The sequence below is a fragment of the Ammospiza caudacuta genome, chromosome 19, assembly GCF_027887145.1.
Source record: "Ammospiza caudacuta isolate bAmmCau1 chromosome 19, bAmmCau1.pri, whole genome shotgun sequence".
In the NCBI taxonomy this organism is placed as follows: domain Eukaryota; kingdom Metazoa; phylum Chordata; class Aves; order Passeriformes; family Passerellidae; genus Ammospiza; species Ammospiza caudacuta.
The window spans coordinates 7,485,050-7,504,407 of record NC_080611.1 but is presented as its reverse complement, the minus strand read 5'-3'; the positions used below and the strand labels follow the sequence as shown (position 1 = coordinate 7,504,407).

Genomic DNA, 19,358 nt, shown 5'->3' with positions numbered 1-19,358 from the left:
GGAATTGGTGGCAAATTGTCACAGTAGTAAAATTGGTTTTTTAATAGCCTTTTTCAGAATAGTTTCTCACAATTTCTTTAGGATTTGAGCTAATGGAAAAATGTCTTTCACTCTAGGTGGAATAAGACATATGTGGGAATGATCTAAGAGGGCAAAGGTTCTTCTTGGTATCCAAAGCCTTAATTTTGGTTACTTGTAAAAATACTGATTTATGTAACTGCTGTGTACATGGAGCTTTACAGATCAGTGTGTGGAACAAAGGACTGGCTCTTCCCCCGTGGGCATGGAATCCATAAACATGGCAGGGAATGGGAAAAAAACCTGACCAACTAAACAAAAAACCCCAAACCAACCAAAAATTAACAAAAGAGAAAAGAATTGACACAAAATTTCTTGACCAAGTTAAGCAGAGGAGTGCTCCGAAGTGAATCTGGAGCTCAAATTTATGTTGTAACCCAAATTTCCTGCTCTTCTGTCCACCTTGCATTATGCATTGTCAGGAGAAAAAGTGAAGAGTTTTGGCAGAGTGGGAAGTGACAAGAAAAGCAAAGATAGGTTCAGGACAGGGATTGGTTGTTTGTTTTTCTTTTATTTCTGCCTCTTCTGCGGTTCTGCCGTTTTCTCAACGTAAAAAGTACACAGATGCTTTTGAGGCAGACAAAATGAGAACAGTAAAGCAATTCTCTGTTAAACTTGAACAGTAATAATTTGAACTGGAAAGGCTAATTTATTCACCTTCTTTAAAGAAATAGAAAAAGCAGGCCAGGACAAAACAGCTCTCTCCTGCTCTAAAAGAAAAAGAAGAAAACTCCCAGTAAAATATGCTACTAGGCAGAATAGCCCACAATTTTTGCATGCCACAAAGGATTTGCCTTGACACATAATGAGTTTTATTGAGGTCAAATTTCAAGTTATCTAAATACTAGTTTACCTCCAGAGATACAGGGCTTGGGAAATTATATTGCAATAATTATGATTTTTTTTTTTCTTGGCACTGATTTGAGAAGCAGTGAATATTATAAGTAACACTATTCTCAAAAACTTTCAAAAAAACCTCATAAAACTTTTTTCCCTTTCATGGCTAAAAAGCTGAGTTTATAAACTTTACATTTCCACTCATTTATAATTTAATTAAAGCATCACCATGCTTCTTTGGCTACACCACAGCTCAGTCCCTGCAGTTTTCCTTATGATCAGTTCATGGATCATGGCTGGAGTAGGCAGAGGATCACAAAAGACAGCAGCAGTCCCTTCCTTATTTTATAGAGTTTATGAAAACTTAATAGGCCTAGAAATTTGAACATCCTGGCAGCAAAGGACTAGAGAAATAAATAAGTGGTGTTTTCTAGCTCTTGGAAAATTGAATCATTAACCTTAATAATGGTGTGTTTTGGCTGTAGAGTGAAACAGATGAGCTTTGAGGGTACATCCTTTACCTTGGGCAGGAAACTCTGTGATTCTCAGGCACTCGGATCTGCTGTTCTGCATGCAAAACAACAACAAAGAACAAAGGTTTTTTATTAATCTAGGCCTGTGTGAGAGGACATTTTTCTCCTCCTTACTATTAATAAAGTTAGTAAAAAATAAAATATTTCACTTCTATAGATGTCTATATAGAGATACATATACATACATGTATAAAGATATACAGATCCAGGTAAATAAAGCAGTGAGTACCTTAATAACCTACACAACATTACACTGTTAATTACTTAACCTGAAAGATACTTCTCAAATTAATTTAGCACAGCCTTTTTGCTAATACTATGCACAAACAGTAAAGTGGAAGATGCACCAAGAGTTTAAATGAGAATTTCAATCAACTGGCTATATCTCATCCTCTCAGCAGGGAAGGATGTGTTGGGAATGAAAGTACTGAAGAAAATGTAGAAGCAAAATCAAGATCTTAGAAAGCTGGAACATATTTATTAAGACACCGTTGGTCAAATGAGATTTAAGCATCAAATGTCTGTCTTGCTAGATGGTAAACATAAGGAAATTAAAACACACTAATTTCAATATACATCGTATAAATTTCTGTCTGATCTGGATTCCTTTGGAAAACCTCTAGCTTTTCAAGCCAAGACCTCTCTGAAAGAAGAGCTCTGAAAGCAGGCAGCTCCAAAGGTCAGTGTATCAGTGTAACTCATTAAAAAGGAACTCAGGCCCTCTGTTTTTTAACATGCTCAATTTTACCTTTTGAAGCCACATAAAAATGGAAAGAGCAATTTTTCATTGATCTGTATTTCTCATAAATTTGTTGGCTTCTCTGCCATTTACAACCTTTTAAATATTTATCTAATCCTTCAGATTTTGAAAAGGCAGCTCTTTTGACATCCCTTTATCAGAGACAAAAATTATCCTTAATACAACTTTTAATGCAGATTCTACAAACAAAACCAAACTAAAATCTCTTTATATACTGCAAGACTACATTAGGAAAAGGAGTTCTCCGAAACCCTTAAAATTCCTTTAATTACTTTTTGACTTAGCCTATTTATAAACTAAGGTTAATAAACTAAGAGGAGCATGCAAATGTATTTTTCTCTCCTTCATGTAATGCTTGTGACTGTCACAGCACAGGATGCGGGTTGCTATCAGTGGTAAAAAAGTGGCAGTGGACACGCAGGATTTTTAACAGCTGAGTTCTGCAGTCTGGCTTAGATTGCCCCAAAATATCTTTTTTACTCACAATGGAATGCTTTATATTAAGGAGAGAATGATATCACGGCAAAGCTGGTGTCAACATGCCCAGCAATTATTAGTGCAAGACACCATAAATTTGGCTGCATTTGCTTTAGGCTCCGTAGTTACTAACAAGCAGAAATCATTGTATTAATGGAGTAGTGGAAACAGAACTTATGCCTCAGGTTTTGGCTTTTATATTTTTCAGACTCTGTGCTGCTTTAGTGTGTGGGTCTAGGCTTCATATAAAGGGATGGTGAGCTCTGTGCACAGAGTAGGGAGACAAAACAATTCCTGCTCCAGCTGGGCACCAAGGACAAATGATCCAGATCTCAGGCCCAAGAGCACAAACAACATGGGCTGAAGAGAGAAAAACAAGAAGGATGTGTTGCAAGGCTGGCAAGGGTTCCTCAGGGGTGTAGAGATAGACGAGAATCTTGACTCCATGATCAGAAGGCTGGATTTATTATTTTATTATATATAATACATTATGACTATACTAAAAGGAATAGAGCGAAAAGTTCAGAAGCTGCTAAGCTAAGAATAGAATAGAAATGAATAAACAAGGGAGCTCTCTGTGAATCTGTCCCAGAGAGCTTGGCCCCTGATTGGCCCTTAATTGTAAACATGGAACATGGGCCAATCCCAGGTGCACCTGTTGCATTCCACAGCAGCAGATAACCACTGTTTGCATTCTTTCTCTGGGGCCTCACCTTCCCAGAAGAAGGAAACATCCTAAAGAAAGGATTTTCCGTAAAAAAGATGCCTGTGACAAGGATGGGACTGCATGGGCTGGAGCTGTAATTGGACAATTAGCTCCAACACACTAATGGACCAGAACTTATAAAAGTGTGAGACCTCACGACAGGCTGTTCATTTTTGTGACCACTTTGGGTTCACCTGGGGCGTAGCCCTGGCTGGGCTCTTGTGCTGCCCAAGGTGGATCTGTTGAGGCCTCCTAATAAACCCCTACTTTATTCTTTAGCTTCATCTAGTCTCTGTTCTAGGTCAGCCTTCACAAGGCATGTCAATGAAGCACTTTATTATCCCTAAAAGGCAGCATGTGGCCCATGCACTCTGTGGCGTGTTACCAATGTCCTTGGAGCAATTTCATTCCTGCACATCCTGTGGCATATAATTATCTCAAGAATAACCACGACCCCGTGGTCCTCTATTAAAATTATATTGTGTTATAGAATGGAGTATACATTATTGAAGCATGTTATTTTGATTACTGAAATTTGACATACTGTTCTCATTAGCCAGTAAGGCTGAATATTTAATTTATGATGTTAAGTCCATGTTTTTATGGACTAGTCACTTATGGGAAGTAAATCGGCGGAAATTCAGAGGAGCGAATGGGAAAAGTTCCTCCTGAAAATGGGGATTTAAAAGCAGAAAAAACGTGTATCATGCCATATACTGGTAGATGACACATTACGTTAGGCTGGTAAATGGATTAATTAGGCTCATTAACATCATTTCCTTTTATAAAGTTTTCAACTGAGAAGATGAAAAGATTATGTTAATCTTTACACTTCTCTCTTACATTTTACATTTTTCACATGGGCCTTTTTTAATCAAATATTGATGATGGTGCCTGTTGTTCTTCAAAGCCCAGCAATTAGATTGCAGCTCCCTCCCAGTAAGTGGTGTTTTCTTATCTTTATTTCCCTTCTCTCCACATTTTTTTTTTCATAAACACAACATAAGGTCCGTTGAATTCTTGCCAGAAAAGCCACTCTGGATGTTTTATCGGGTGACCAAGAAACCTGCAGAGCCTGAATCCCCCAAACTCTTCTTGAGCTGTGGGACAGATCCCACAGTTCTGTCCCACAGCTGGATCCACCACTCCTGGATTAAAGCCGCAGACTACAGCAGTGCCACATAAACCAGATGAATTTTCCTTTTCTTCCTGGCTGTCCCTGTGGGATACGGGTAAAGGCTGTGTGAAGTGGGTGGACACTGCTCTCTGCTGGCAGCAAGGAAAGCATGCAGGAAACGGAATTTTCCCCTAAAATTACTTTCAAAAATAAAGCATTTCCACAATTTCTTCACATAATGTTGCATACAGTGATAAAGCATAAAGGCAGGGGGAAGGCATTAAGATAAAATAACTCTTCAAATTTATAAATATTAGTTGAAAGCACCTAAATAAAACTGCATCTTCTGTAGAAAATAACTGCTTAAATACAATTTTGAAAGTTCTTTTGTACATGTATCTCCATACACACAGAAAATTCCTCAGGACCAGAATAAAGATCTCAAAAGTTTGGAAAATCAATAGAAAAGCTGTCTCCTATTTGAATATGGCAATCTCCTCTTTAAGAGAAGACTTCAAAACACTTCTTCTTTAAAGGATTGTTTAACAGCAACTCTATAAAACCATTTTATATTCCAGCTTGGGCTCCCTCTAGTAGCAGCTCGAGGAATCAACACCATAAAACTACTGAAAATAACCAGATACCGTAAGAACAATATTAAGAGAACAAATGTCCTCACGTAGTAGCCACTGCTACTGCACGAAATAAAGGAATATAATTCTGCTGCAGAGAGCAAAGCAGGTTGCTCTGGCAGGTTACCTCTGAAATTCTGGTTTGGTGCAGTGCTTCCACACTGCCCCTATAGTGGGATTTCAGATCACACACCTGAAGCAGCCTCTGCTTTGCACAAGGGAGGTAAGGGTACTTGCTATAGTCCAGTCAATTTAAATCAGGGAGGAAAAAACTTTATATCACCGGACATGGTCAAGATACTGTGAACAACCACCAAAATAACCCCATTAAATGAAAGCAATTTGCTTGAGGGGCTCAGAAGAATGATTCAGTTTATTACTGCACATAGAAACTCAAGTTCAGATAACATTAGTTAGAGGGTGAAATTTTCCATGGGACAATTCTTCCTAACTCTCAGGAGGAAAATTAATCACTCTGGCAAAGATGTTGACATATCCCACTGAAACAAACAAAAAAAAAGCAGCATACTTATTTTTTGCATTTTTTCACCTTAAGATGCATAGATGGGGGATTCTATGACATATTTAATATTACTGATAATGCTTTAATATTTCATGGAGCACCCATCCCTCCATGGAGCTGCTCAGGGAGAGGAGCTGAGCAGAAATCCACGTCACAGGTTCCTTGGGATCCCTACGGCCCTGCTGCCATTGCTGAGGAGCAGAAACCAAAGGTGATGGTAGATTGGTTCAGGTGCTGCTCACAGAGGAGGAAAGTCCACAATTCCCACCCCTCCCAGAGTCTGCACAGCTGCTTTCCTGTTCTGCTGGAACATGGCGCTCCAGGAGGAAAATATGGAAAAGCCAGGCCGCAGATGATCAAAAACTGGTTATTGCAGCACGTAAAACCAGGGCACTATAATTCCTCCAAAAGACAACTCAAACCTTGGTGATTTGTTTCCCTCCAAAGCCATAAGCCTTCTTTGGACTGTATGTATTTTTATCCTAAAGAAAGGAACACCCAATATTGCAGATAAGATCCAAGGACACCAGGGAAGGCAGCCATACACAATTGATTTTCCTGCTCCCTTACATTCAGTGCTGCTCCAATGGCAGATTCTGATACAAGTTTAAAAATGTTCTTGGAACTAATCTTCAGCTCACTTTTAACTTAAATAAATCCAAAAGGTAATAGTTCACTATCTGTAAAGGCCCCAGGAAGCAGAGGGTCTGTGCCACCCATTGAAGGTGACAATGAACTGCAGATGTAGCATGGAATTGAAAGGCAAAGCATCCATCCCCTTTCCTCTTGCATTCCCTGCTCACATTTCTAGCACGGCTTCACCCTGAAACAGGCTTCCTTTTCTCCTGCTCAGCATTTTGAAGGCTCTTTTCACAGAGGCTGTAATATAAAGATGTAGGCCACAAAGGAAGTTCTGACAAGCATTTTGTTCAGTACTATCTGTGGAAGAAAAGACGAAGGGAACAAGATGCAGAGTTAGCTGGGACAAAACAAAAATGTTTCCACAGATGCTGGGTTAAAAACCACCATTGGGGGGCAGGGGGAGAGGAATGTTTTTGGACTGGTTTTTATGTGGATTTTGTTTTGGTTTAGGGATTTTGCTGTTTTTTTTTTTATTATTGTGGGGTTTTTCCTAATGGTCATAAAGTCTGTAGCATTTCAAGATAAATGTGCAGCAAAGAGATTGTGTTTTTTGGGTGTGCATTTTTACTGACTTTGCTTATGTTCCACCTTTCAAGGAGCAGAATTGTGCCTTTTTTTGTGGTCACAGGGCCAAGTTATATAGAGCTACCACAAGATATCCAGATCTTATTGAGAAATGAAGTATTGAATATATCAGCAGCCTATGCCCGTATGGATGTTTTGCATCAAGATAAAGAGAGAGAAAAATGCTGCTGGAGAATGATGTGCACAAAGCTCTGTGAAGCAAGAATTAAAAGCAATGAGATTTAAAAGAAAATAACGACATCAGGAATATGTTAATATATTAATTAAAGCCTACCAAAGTTGAAGTGTTCCATAATTAATATTGAAGCCCATGAGAGTGCTCTCTTCTAACTAGAGATTTTGCCACGGATAATATTACCTGTTTGGAAATGTTTCTAAATCTGTGAGGAAAATGAGGTCAACTGAGATTGTGGCCTAATCATTAACTTGTAGGATTTTGGACTTTTCTGTTTTCTCAGACCAGCTTTATGGATGATTTATTATGTTTTCTCTATTGCAGTCTCATTTCTAGCACATCAGATAAATGTGAATATTAATCATTTTTAAAAAGAGGAGATCAAGATTTAGTGCTTATTTCTTCTCCAGGTTTGTTTGCTGAGTTTTCATCTTTGTGTATCTTGCAAGTCAAGCATGCAGAGAACAAAGTAGAGCAAGAAGCAGCACAAAAGCCACCATGCTGAAACACCTGAGATCCATCTGACTAATTAAGGAAATCGTTATATAGATCTTAACAGGTCTTTTTTATGAGCCTTTTAAACTACCCTATAACATTTTATCCAGTCCACATATAAAAATTAAATACTGTGCTTTTTGGAGTAGCAGAGACTGTTCACTGAGACAGGAAAAGGGAACAACTTTCCCATAAGGTGCCTACTCTCCATACCATTTACTTTGTAGGGTAATGTTCAAATTGCAGAAAATACTTCCTTGTCAACTTCTACACCTGCCACGTTTTGTAAGGCCACATGCAAGTTTGCTTTCCCCAAAACCAACTTAATTTGCTGTTCTGAAATGAGTCGCCATCACTTTAAAGGCTCAGTACTATAAATATGAAGAATCCTTCTCTTAGCAGTAGTGAACAAGATCAGAAACTCATTTTCCTGCAGTAGCAGTTAACACTGTACATAAGGAAAAGAAAACATATTTGCTCTGCAAAAGGCATTTGTGGGTGTTGAGCTTGCTAACGGAGGGTGAACACATTCAAGTGTTTCTGTGTCCTGACTGTAAATGATTGTACTTGAAACGTACACCTGTAAAGGTGGCAAGATTTTGGGGTTGTGTATAAACCAGGCAATATCCTGAACTTCAAGAAAGAAATTCACATATGATGGTCCTTCCCATAATCAAGCACAACCGACTATAGAGCCTGGGCAAGTCACAATGTCTCCTCACAAAAAAAAAGTTCCTCAATATTTCAGCCTTTTCATTCAGCTTTAATCTCAATACATGGAAAATATAAGACCCTACTTCATGAATGGGCATGTCCTGAAGGTGCAGTTTGGTGCTGAATCTCAAGTGCTCTCTGCAGCTCCTTCTTCTCTGGGCACACACAACAACAAAACCAGCGCTGCCTCTAAACCTAAGAAGGCACATCAAAGGGCCGGGCCTTGTATTTTCATATTGAAGATCTTGGACTTTGTTCTGCCTGGTGCGCAGTCTATGCCCATGCAGGAGAATTTAACAGTCTCACTTCTAGTGTTCTCACTTCCCATCAGGTCAGATCAGATGGCACCTCAGACGCTTCACTGCTTTACTGGCATTCCCCATCTGCAGCTATGCAGGAAAATTCTGGTTTCAAGAAGCCAGTACCGTGTCATCATGAGCACTGCATTTTTATGAAGCGGGAAATAAGAAAGACAAATGCTACTCCTGTTCATGCATCCGCCTCTTATCATTTCCCCTCTCTACTCTGTGGACAGTGATTTGATTCACACTGGGGGTTATTTGGGTCAGTTTTACTTGGAGAGAGGAAATAATGGTAACCTCATTTGAGATTTATGCCAGTTTAAGTAAGAAAATGGTTTCTGAATATTTTTGCATAGCTGCTGAATTTAACTGAGGGTTCAGTGAAGCATGAGCTTCCAAGTGTCAATAAGAGGATTTATCCATTTCCCCCTGTTTGTTTTCAAACTCCATTTGTTATTTATGATTAGCAATTTTGTGTCATTTATATGCAGTGTACTGAAACTGAGTTCAATAAACTAACCTTCTTTGACTTATTAAGCTAAACTTGGTATTTAATTATTATGCATGCAAAGTCAAGTAGAAAAACTAAGAAGCATTTATAAATAAAATAATTGTGATTTATTTGCAATGAACAGGAATATCTGTCTTTATGCCTTTTCATAAGAAATTTATTACTGCTTACTTTAAATTGGAATAAGCATAAAAAAAAAGTAGAACATCTGTATCAAAGTTTAAAGAACCACAACAATCAAAATTTGTTTAATCTCCTACATTTAGCTCAAGTGCACAGTCTGTTCTGTGTAACTTTTTACAACGTACTGTGAAAGAAAACACGTCATTTAAACTCAGTAATTAATATTATAGATAAAATGACACTGTAGCATATTACCATAATATGAATTACAGTAATATTTACCATTAATTACCATAATACTGATGTAGTATAGGATAGAATACATAATAGTCATTGTCTTTAACTTTACATTGAAGTGCAAGAAGCATATTGTTGCTACACTTCTGCTTCTTAAATTAAACGAATGTTATTCAAGTGTACATTTGTATCCATGCAGAATGTTTTTAAATAAATAATAACTCTAATTCAAACTGGTATATTTGACTTTCTAATGGCATAAATTAAAGAATTTATGGGTCTAGAAACTTTTTATAAGATGGTGGAAATCATGACAGAATTATATTCCATATGAAAAGTTTTTGCAATCATTTTACATTACAGTAGCTGTAAATCAGTTTGCAAATTTGCAAATGAAGCACAACATTGAGCCTTTTAAAAAATCAAGATGAATCTTAAGGGGCTATTTGATGTGTAGCATGAACTAGACATATATAATCAAATTTGAATTAGTTCTGTACTTCTCTGGTTAAAAGACCTGGCAATTGTAGACATAAAATATTTATAACAAAACAAAAAGACCTGCATAGGAAGACAGTGAAGGTTTTTATCTACAGCTCCAGGAGACATAGAGTTCCGTATTAATGAAAAATTGCATCTCAGCTTTTTGAACCACCTTTACTTTTGGGTAACTTTGTTATAAATATTAAAAGAAGGGGGAAAAATTAAATTTCAGATTTGTTCGAGTGTACTTTAATAATTTATGTCAGCTGAAATGTTCCCATTTCCTGTGCGGAAATTTTCAAATGAAGCCATTATTCAGACCTGGCAAGAAAAGTACTCTAAAAACCTACTTAATTAGGAGTGCAACAGTCCTATCCACCATGTCAGCCCAAGGCTAAAATGTGTACATAGGGTTTTAACAAAATATTTGAATACACAATGTAAGGTTCAAAGCAGAAATTGAAGTGTGACCTGAGGTTGGTTGTTTCATCTCACAACCACAAGATGCGTCGCTGTACTTGAGTGAAGGCGCGTAAAGAGCAAAACCCCAATCAGTTTGTAAGTTTTGGAGATTATTGTGAAAAGAAAAACCTTTTTTTTTTCCTCCTCTCCACTTTGTTTAGGTCAGCGGGACGATGTACAACACAGGGAGACACGTGTCCCTGCGGTTAGACAAGGAGCACCTGGTGAACATCTCCGGGGGCCCCATGACCTACAGCCACCGCCTGGAGGAAATCCGGTTACACTTTGGCAGCGAGGACAGCCAGGGCTCAGAGCACCTCCTCAATGGCCAGGCCTTTTCTGGAGAGGTATGTCACCCTGGGGAGGTGGTACCACCAGGAATTACCCGCCTCTTATTTCTGCCCGAAGGTATTTGCAAGTTAATCTGTAAAAACTGTTTTCCTGCAGCCGTTCTGAAAATCGGGGAATTGTTTAATCGGGTCTCTTTGGATGGGGCCTTTATGTCTCTTGTAAAGGGAAGCATGAGATTAACTACAAAGTAATCCTGGAAGTGCTTCAAATTCCCACAGAAGTGCTATTTTGCTTCTCAATGGTCTGTAAAACTTCACGTTGAGTACCATCCTGCCTTTGGTTCATGAAGAAACAAGGCGATACTTGATTCTGGAGATGACTCCTCAGAATTCTGCTCCAGAAATAAAGTTAACTGCATACATAGTCCCTGGCAGAATAGTAATGTTTTATCTTAAATACGTGTCTATAACATGTATTTCCTGTCCCAAGAAAGACCATAATTTCTTGATTCTGATACCTATTCTAGAATGGCTCATTATTCTTGCTGGATAAATATTTTAGTGGCTTAGATGGAGCTCTTTTTCAAGATTTACAATAAAGTTTGCAGATTTTCTGGGACAAACAAAATGGGATCCTTCCATTTTCCTTATATAGGAACATTCTCACATAAAAGAGATGCATGAGGTTTGCAGTACCCCATTGTCCTCCAGCTTGGGCCATGGCTGTGAACTACGCAGTGTCCAACTCTACAACTCAAAATAATGGTTCACAATAACTCTATGTTACTTTAGGGATTATTTTTAAAGCCACTCTCTTACCATTCTTTCAGAATATCAAAAAAGAAAAGCTTTCTAATCATAAAGCACTTATTTTCTCAAAGATGAGTAATCAAATTAACATCTGTACTATGCATCACAGACTGGTGATGAGTCACTTAATGTGTGGCATTTTCTTTGGCACTGAGCAACAGCAGTTATTTAAGAGTAAGAAATTAATTGCAGCATTGTTACCTGATGATGTTATAATTGATGGTAATCATTGGCTTTGTTTTATAAGCGACATATAGCCTGTGGCAGCTTTTTTGTGAAATTACTAATGACTTACGCAAGTGATTTTGGTTGCCTTTGTTCAATTCTATAAGTGAACTCATCATGTATTCCTCCTTTAAGTGCTGAAAGGATGTTGTAGTAAACAAGGTCTTTGCTTTGCTGTTCAGACACATGAGAGCAATATTCAACAAAAAAAAAAATTGACTGAACATGAAAGCAAAAATCTGGTTGAAACATACCACAGCACTTGTAATGTGTCACCACCATTTCAGATGCTTCTAAAAGAGTTTTTAATTCATCAGTCCTAGACTGTAACAATGGAAAAATGTAGAGCATTGTCTGGCAATACTTATTGTTATTAGCTATAGGTTCTTCTGGTTTTGAAAGCTAGAGTTCTGAAGTACTATTAATATTTGGTGGTTTTTAACAGAGACCTCAACATTTCTTAATAAGAGCAGAAAACTGAGCTTGGTGTAAACTGCTGTCAGTCAGTCAGGCACAACTGGGTCTGCAGCGTGTGCAGGATTCATCTTGTTGTCTGAATCCTCCTGCACTGAATAGAAAGAGCTCAGCACCTTCAAAGGATTAATCAGTCCTGACAGCCAGAGCTGGGTCTCTTAGGACAGGGCAAATCACTCTGTGGAGATGCATTTTCCTTGACAACAGAGCACAGACAAACAGCAGGCAGAGGAGCTGAGATTCAAGGACTCCCTTTCAGATACTGAGATGAATTCAGTGCTTTGGTTGGGGTTTTTAATGTACCTGCCATGAAAGCACTTTGTCACTGATGATTTGCCATAGGCACAGCTTGCCATATGCAAGTTATTACTCTGAAAGTTTTACCAAAGGCAAAGAGAATTCTGGATTTTAGCTAGAAAAGGCAAGTCCATTACTTTCCATCTCCTTCCATCATCTTGAACTTTATTTACTTTTTCTTATCTAAGTATGAACATGCCACTACTTTACTACTCTGCTAATAACAGAACCAGCTGGCAACACAGCCTTCATCTGCTTAACCTTCGGTATAGGACTGGCCAGAAGCAGCTGTCACATTCTCGCAAATGCAAAATTCTTAGGAATAATGAAAATAGATTTTTTAAAATTTCTTTTCCAAGGCATGTTCAATGTGAACAGTATATATTTGGTGTATTTTGTTACATGAATAAATCTTTGCTCTTCTCCACTTCAGCCATTTATTTCCCATTTCCTCTGACAATCAAAGCACAAAGTGACTGAGCTATCAGTCCCATACAGCACCTTCAGCCCAGCCTGATGCTTTGAAATCCATGTTCAGAGCACAGCATGGTCCCATCACTTCCTATGCTGGCACAAGAATTAATCTGACAGCATCCATGGCTACAGGAGCTCAGCCACCCAGTTCTCATTACCTGCTGCTGTTTTGGCCCCCTGAAGACTGAAGTATCCTGGTGAGGTTGTGCAGACCCAGCTCCTTCTTCCTGCTCCAATCCACCAAACTCTCAGTGCAGCACTTGCACTGCACTAAAATTCGTTAAATAATGCATTAGAGGAGCACGGCTTTCAAATTAGGGTTCTGCTAAGATTCTCCAGAAGAAGCAAACTTCTACCCTCTTTTTTATTTTATTTTCTGGGAGAACAGAAAAGCTTATGGTAATGTGCATAAATGATAAATTAGCATACTTGCCTGAAATAAGGAATTCTGATTCAGAGAAGGATAAAAGACTTCTTAGTACTACTAAGTGTACCACTGTCAAGTGCTTGAGAAGACAGATTAGTGTTCATTGCTTGCTCTCTTCACATTAAGAAAACAGGTAAGGATCAATAAAACATCACAAAAATATGCTACCAATAAAAACATCATGAAAAATACATAAATCATTTGCAGAAAAATTCACCATGGGCAGAACGTGAAGCCTCTTTACCACACACTCCTTTAGCAGGATGTGCGTGTATTTCAAAGACAAAAACTAATAATCAAAGGGCCAGGCAGATTTCTCATCCTAGTAATGAGTATTGTGGTTTTGGAACTCATGGGCTGTTCTGAAGAGTATTGTGGCACTCACCTGTGGAGCCAGTTTTACTCAAATCACAAATTACTACGCTAAGACTGCTTCAGTTGTTTTAAATTTTGGCACATTTTTATTCCATTTCTTCTTTCAGAGCAGTGGAGGCAGTGAGATATTTCCAGTGAGGTGGCTCATGGACAAGCCTGGGAGGGTGGTGCTGCTGTGGTTTCAGCAGAACAACCCAGCCCTGACCCTTCCTGATTTGGGCACAATTACTGCTGTGAAAGAGGCATCAGGCAGGAATATTTCCATCTGCACCCAAGGCTGCAAATCCCAGCCTAACCCCAGGAATTCTAGTGTAAGTCAGAGTACTCCATGGCAGCCTTAAAGCTGTCATGCTTTGGGTAGCCAGGTTGTCCCTTTGGGAGTCTGTCTGTACCCACAAACATGATTTTACTCACACTCAGCCAGCCCTTCTTTGGGGAGGGGCATCACAGGCCAACCAGCCAGTTCCCGAAGGCATCTGATCTGCACGCTTTTAGATGAATCACAAGACAAATGGGCAGGAAATCAGGGAAATTTCTGATAGTTTCTGCTTGTCTTTCATAAAAAAAAAATCTCTTTTTAATCAAGTTCCCTCCACAAGGTACTTTGGTTTTGACACATAAGCATTTTCCAGCAAACCCCCGTTTCAGCAAAAAAACCCCAACTAGTTCTGCTTATGATTAGGGCAAACCCTTATTCTGTGTGAAGCCCAAGGGTGTGTTCAGTTAAGAGGATTTTCACTGTTTGATTTATAGCTTAGAGCCTCCCCATGTACTGTTCCTAAGTCACAGAAGGCACAATAGAGGAACTGTTCTTCCTCCTGACTGGTAGAGCCGTTCCCTGGTGCAGTTAATTAGAAATAAAAAGGAATCACCCTTATTCTTCCAGATTCTAATGAATGTCAGTCTATTCTATTCTCATAGGATTTCCTTTCAGAAATCCAGGAAAATGATGAAAGGAAAAGTGGCAGGGCAGAAAAATCCCCAAAAACAAAAGCAACAACAACAACAAAGAGTTCCGAAAGCCTTTTACCCATGGCCAATTTGAAAATATCTCACTATTTTTTAGATACAGTCAGTATTGAAGATGAGTACTTCAAAGAAAGTTGGAGATCTTTTGTTAGAATTTTGAGCTGTCAGGCAGCATATTCAGGGTTTACTCCCACTAATCTTCATATACATAAAAAATCCCTGGAAATGAGTGAAACCGTGGGGATGATGACAGATGTAATTTGGGATGTACGTTGTAACTGTTACAAGCACATAAACTATGGGGGTCACAATATAAGAAAAAATAGGATGCAATCTCTAGGATTCAAAATACTTAAATTCACCTAAATTTAAAATGCAAACTCCATTGTGAGCTTTTACATGATCTTTGTTTTTTCTTACTTTATGTACACAAGGTATTGCCAAATAATAAAGTATCCAGAAATTGCTAATATTGTAGAAATTACCAAAAGATTAAGGGGAAAAGAGAATTTTAAAGACACAGGCTTATTTCCTAACAAAGAATATCACATCAGTTTTTTGATGCCATCTGTCTTTCAAATGATCTTTTAAACTCATCAATGTTTTGGTTGTGATCACCAAACAATCTTTGGGCAGCTTGAAGTAGATCAGTTTTATCTGTGTACTGCTAGATACTATTCCTTATTTTGTGCTTATTTTTTCCTTATAAGTGGCAACTTATAACTAAAAGTGAATTACTGTTATTAAATTTGAAGATGTACATAGTTTAAAATAATACAATATAAAAAAGGAGAATTCTAGAAAACCAACGGAATTACTGAGCTGTATCATCCTATACCAGCTGAAAATCTGTCCTTTAATGTTTATGAAGAGGAAAATAAAAGTGCAGTGAGGAGCTGGAAGAGACCATCTGTCTCCTTTTAGTTTGTTGTTTTGTTTCAAGCTGGGCCTGAACCAAAATCCTAATTCAGAAATGTGCAGTGCTGGAAGCTGTCATGTCATGGTCCCCTTGGAAATTCTGAACTGCGAATAGCTGCACACAGCAGACACTAATGACAGCCCTTGGAATGCTATTAGCACGTTTCCCCATTAACTACCAGTTACCTCACAGGGTAATTCTTGTGCTGGGCTTGCAAATGATAGAGGGTGAGTCAACTGTGGGCAGGACAACAGGCATGGCAGGGTGAAGCCATGAGAGCTCATGGTGTTTGCAAAGACCCGGAAATTTTGGCCACCTGATTTCTCAAAATTCACTCTGTTTTTATTCTGTTCCATTGATATGGAACAGAATAATAAGGGGCACCTTAAGCAGGCAGAACTTGCACTGTTGCTGCTCAAGTCAAAGTTCATCATCCTCAGACAGTGCACTGTGCAAGCTGCAACACCCAACTCCATCAAAGAACAGTCATGAACCTCCTGTCATATATACAATATATGTATATATACAATATATGTATATATGAACCTCCCGTCATATATACCCAATATTGTGCCACCCAGAAAGCCTTTTGTCATCCATACCTGAACCTGCCTCTCACCAGCTACCTTTCAAATTTCCAAACTTGTAAATATAGAACAAGAGGTTGATAAAACAGATGCCACATAGAGAAGACTGTAGTATAATAAATACACCAGGCTAAGTAGATCCCAAAGTACTTCTGGATTGCAGGGCCATAAGTATTTGACAATATTAAAAATCAGTGAAGCAGTGAAAAATAACTTTCAAGATGTGTCGTTGAAGTTCATGGAACTTCAAAGATGGGGTGAATACCTCTTAAAAAGTCTCTAATGTATAGTAATTTTTCTTTGGATATATAGTCTCAGATTTATTGAACCATTTAATTATTTTGACAGTCTTCATACTTGGATTCTAATCAGAAGACCTGTAACTGAACAGCTGTTTATCAAACTGGCTATTAATGAAGCAAATAAAGCTATCCTTAGCATGCACAGATTTCATCTGTACACCTTTCTTACACCATCTCTCTGTGAAGAAGTAGAGCTGCACCAGTTTCTGATGAGCAAACTGCACTATGATAACACCAGCATGCTTCCCATGTACTTTTAATGCATTTTGGAAATCTTATTTACAGCAGTGACACTGCAAATAAGGGTCAAAAAGAGCTACATATGGCTGGCTGAACACCTCCAGCCACAGACAATAAAACTATTGCAAACAACTTGAGAAAAAAACAGCACAGCCTTTGTAATCTGAAATCTGTGTCCTGCTGTGATGCACTAACCTTCAGGTTTTTGGGCCAAATTTTCTCAAATGATTAGCATAGTGAGAACTGAAAACCTTATGTGTGTGTGCATACATATATAAACGTGAGATAAAACCAGCAACAGGTGAATGCTGAGCTGGTTTGAATGAATAATCCACTACTTAATAGTTGGTTAGGTGAAAATATTTTCTTATATTTATTAAGAAGCTGTCATTGGTGTTTTGTTTAATGAAAAATTTTCCTCCTCCTTCTGATCCTCCTGTTCTGAAGCAATGTGAGCTGCTGCTGCTTTAGATAGGTTGCACTGAATTCTTTTTCCCTTTATTGCTGCTGGCACTTTTACCCTTCTCCCCATTTGTTATTAGCAGTAGAGGAACCAGAAGGAAATGGGATCTGGGGGAATGGCAGAACCCAAGCTGGTGGTTCCCCTGCCTGCAGAGGAGTTTGCCATGGCAGCACCACCTTCATTCCTGCTTTTCTTTGCTCTGGTGTCTTGTCTGGACTGAGATGAGAGCTGCATGGTCAAAAGTATTTTGTTGAGAGACAGTTCCTCCAAGGTACAAGCAGATCCTGCAAAATTCACTGGCAATTGAGCTGTTCCACAGCGTCCCTCACAGAACATTTTCTCATCTAACTACAACAGAGACCTATATCCAGCCTCAGCTGCAGGGACTGGACTGTATGATTTTATCTGGGTCTTTTCAAGTAGTAGCAATTACCTTGTCCAATTAGATCTACTTTTATTATTAAATTGTATATTTACCAGGCCTTTGGTTGGCCAATAATAGTGTAAATATGATAAGGGTATAAAACTGCACAGGTCTGTGAGCAAACTACTCCAATCACCTCAGCCTGTGGAATAATCTGTGCCTGTCCCACCCATGGGATTCCCAATACCAGGATTTGTGACAGTTGCCAGATGCTCATCTCCAAGATGTTCCTCTGCTACTTACTGAATTTTGAGTACTTCACTTGTAAAGTATGGTATAAACATGAAAGGTGCTAAAAAATATGTTCTGTTCCAGTGTTCCTTACTTAAAAATTAGAAGATCCAGCAAATATAATAACAACATGAAATCATTTATCGAGGGTATAAATATAGTACTTTCTGCTCCCTGCTCAGAGTATGAGCAGATTAAGCCTGTGCCTGTTCTCCCAGCTATCTTCTGAGTTAAAGGCAGTTCTTCTGTTGTCTTTTTAATTTTCTTTTTTCCAAAACAATGCATGTATTTTGTGGTGCTTCAAATAACACAGAATAAATTTAGCTAAAAAAATTACAGAATGCACAGGTTTAATGCTCCAGAGTTAAGAAGTGGGAGCAGAAGAGCTAGTTGTGCCTCTCTTAGTTTGCTTGCCCTGACAGTCTTTTTGTGCCTCCCTCTTTGCTGCCTTACCTGATCTGCCACAGAGAGGGGTCAAACAAGGTGAATCAAACAAATTAAAGTAATTCAGAAGGTCGGGGGTTTCTTCAGCCACAACATCAATTCTGCTGAATTGCAGCATCACTGTACATTTAGATTGTACATTAATGCTGCCCTCATTGTGTGATAAAGTAAAATACTTTTGTAACACAGTTAATGCAACATTTGGTATACTTTTTTTTTTGTTTCTGAAATGAGTTGATTCTAATTATGCTACGACAGAGCTAAAATTCAGAATGCAAAGACACAATTTAGCTGTTCAGGGAAAAGGTGAGATACTGCAACCTGCCAGAGCACTTGAATTGATTCTTCTGCTTCCAGAGACACTTGCAATGGCCACCTGTGATTTCCCCAGAGTGATGCAGGTGCTGGAGCAGCATCACTGCCCTTTTCCATCGTGACAAAGCAGAGGCCTGGTCTCAGACTGGCATTCACTGACCCCTGAACCCCACTGAGACAGGAAACCGGGGTGTGTTTAAGGACCATTTTGCCTCTCTAGGAGATGCACACTGGGAGGATGGAACAGCTGGATGGCAGTAATAATGCTGGAAGAGTGACAGATTTTAAGTGACAGAAAGAAATGGATCAGAAAAGGCCAGAGGAGAGGTTTGGTGTTTATAAAAATGGGAATATTTGGGTTTGAACATGCGCTGGGGAAGTGCCACAGCTTGTGTGGCACATGCAGTATCAAAAGAAAGGCTGGAAAAGAGCAAGGCTCAAAAGGAATCCAGCTCTGCTGGGCACAGACAGCCATGGGCAGGGCTTTGATTTCATCTTGTCATCTGCTGCCACTGTCCAGAGCTGACAGGGGTGATGGGAGCAAAATTTCACTGTATTAAATGAAGGTGGGAAGCCTCAGTTCTGTGCAGAAATATAGACTGACTTGATAAAACAGCTGAGTTTAATTGGAATTAGAGGGGGAAAGTAGACAAACTGAAATTTGGACTGGAGCACCAGAGCCAACAGCAACTTTATATTA

The 19,358-nt window shown here is 38.8% G+C and overlaps 1 protein-coding gene across 1 annotated transcript in view; it reads left to right on the top strand.

Annotated features, from left to right (window-relative positions):
• CA10 (carbonic anhydrase 10) overlaps window positions 1-19,358 on the top strand; it is a 153,258-nt gene that overhangs the window by 117,133 nt on the left and 16,767 nt on the right. Inside the window, exon 6 of the mRNA XM_058817375.1 lies at window positions 10,554-10,739. Coding sequence (XP_058673358.1) covers window positions 10,554-10,739 — 186 coding nt within the window. The remainder of the gene's footprint in view (window positions 1-10,553; window positions 10,740-19,358) is intronic.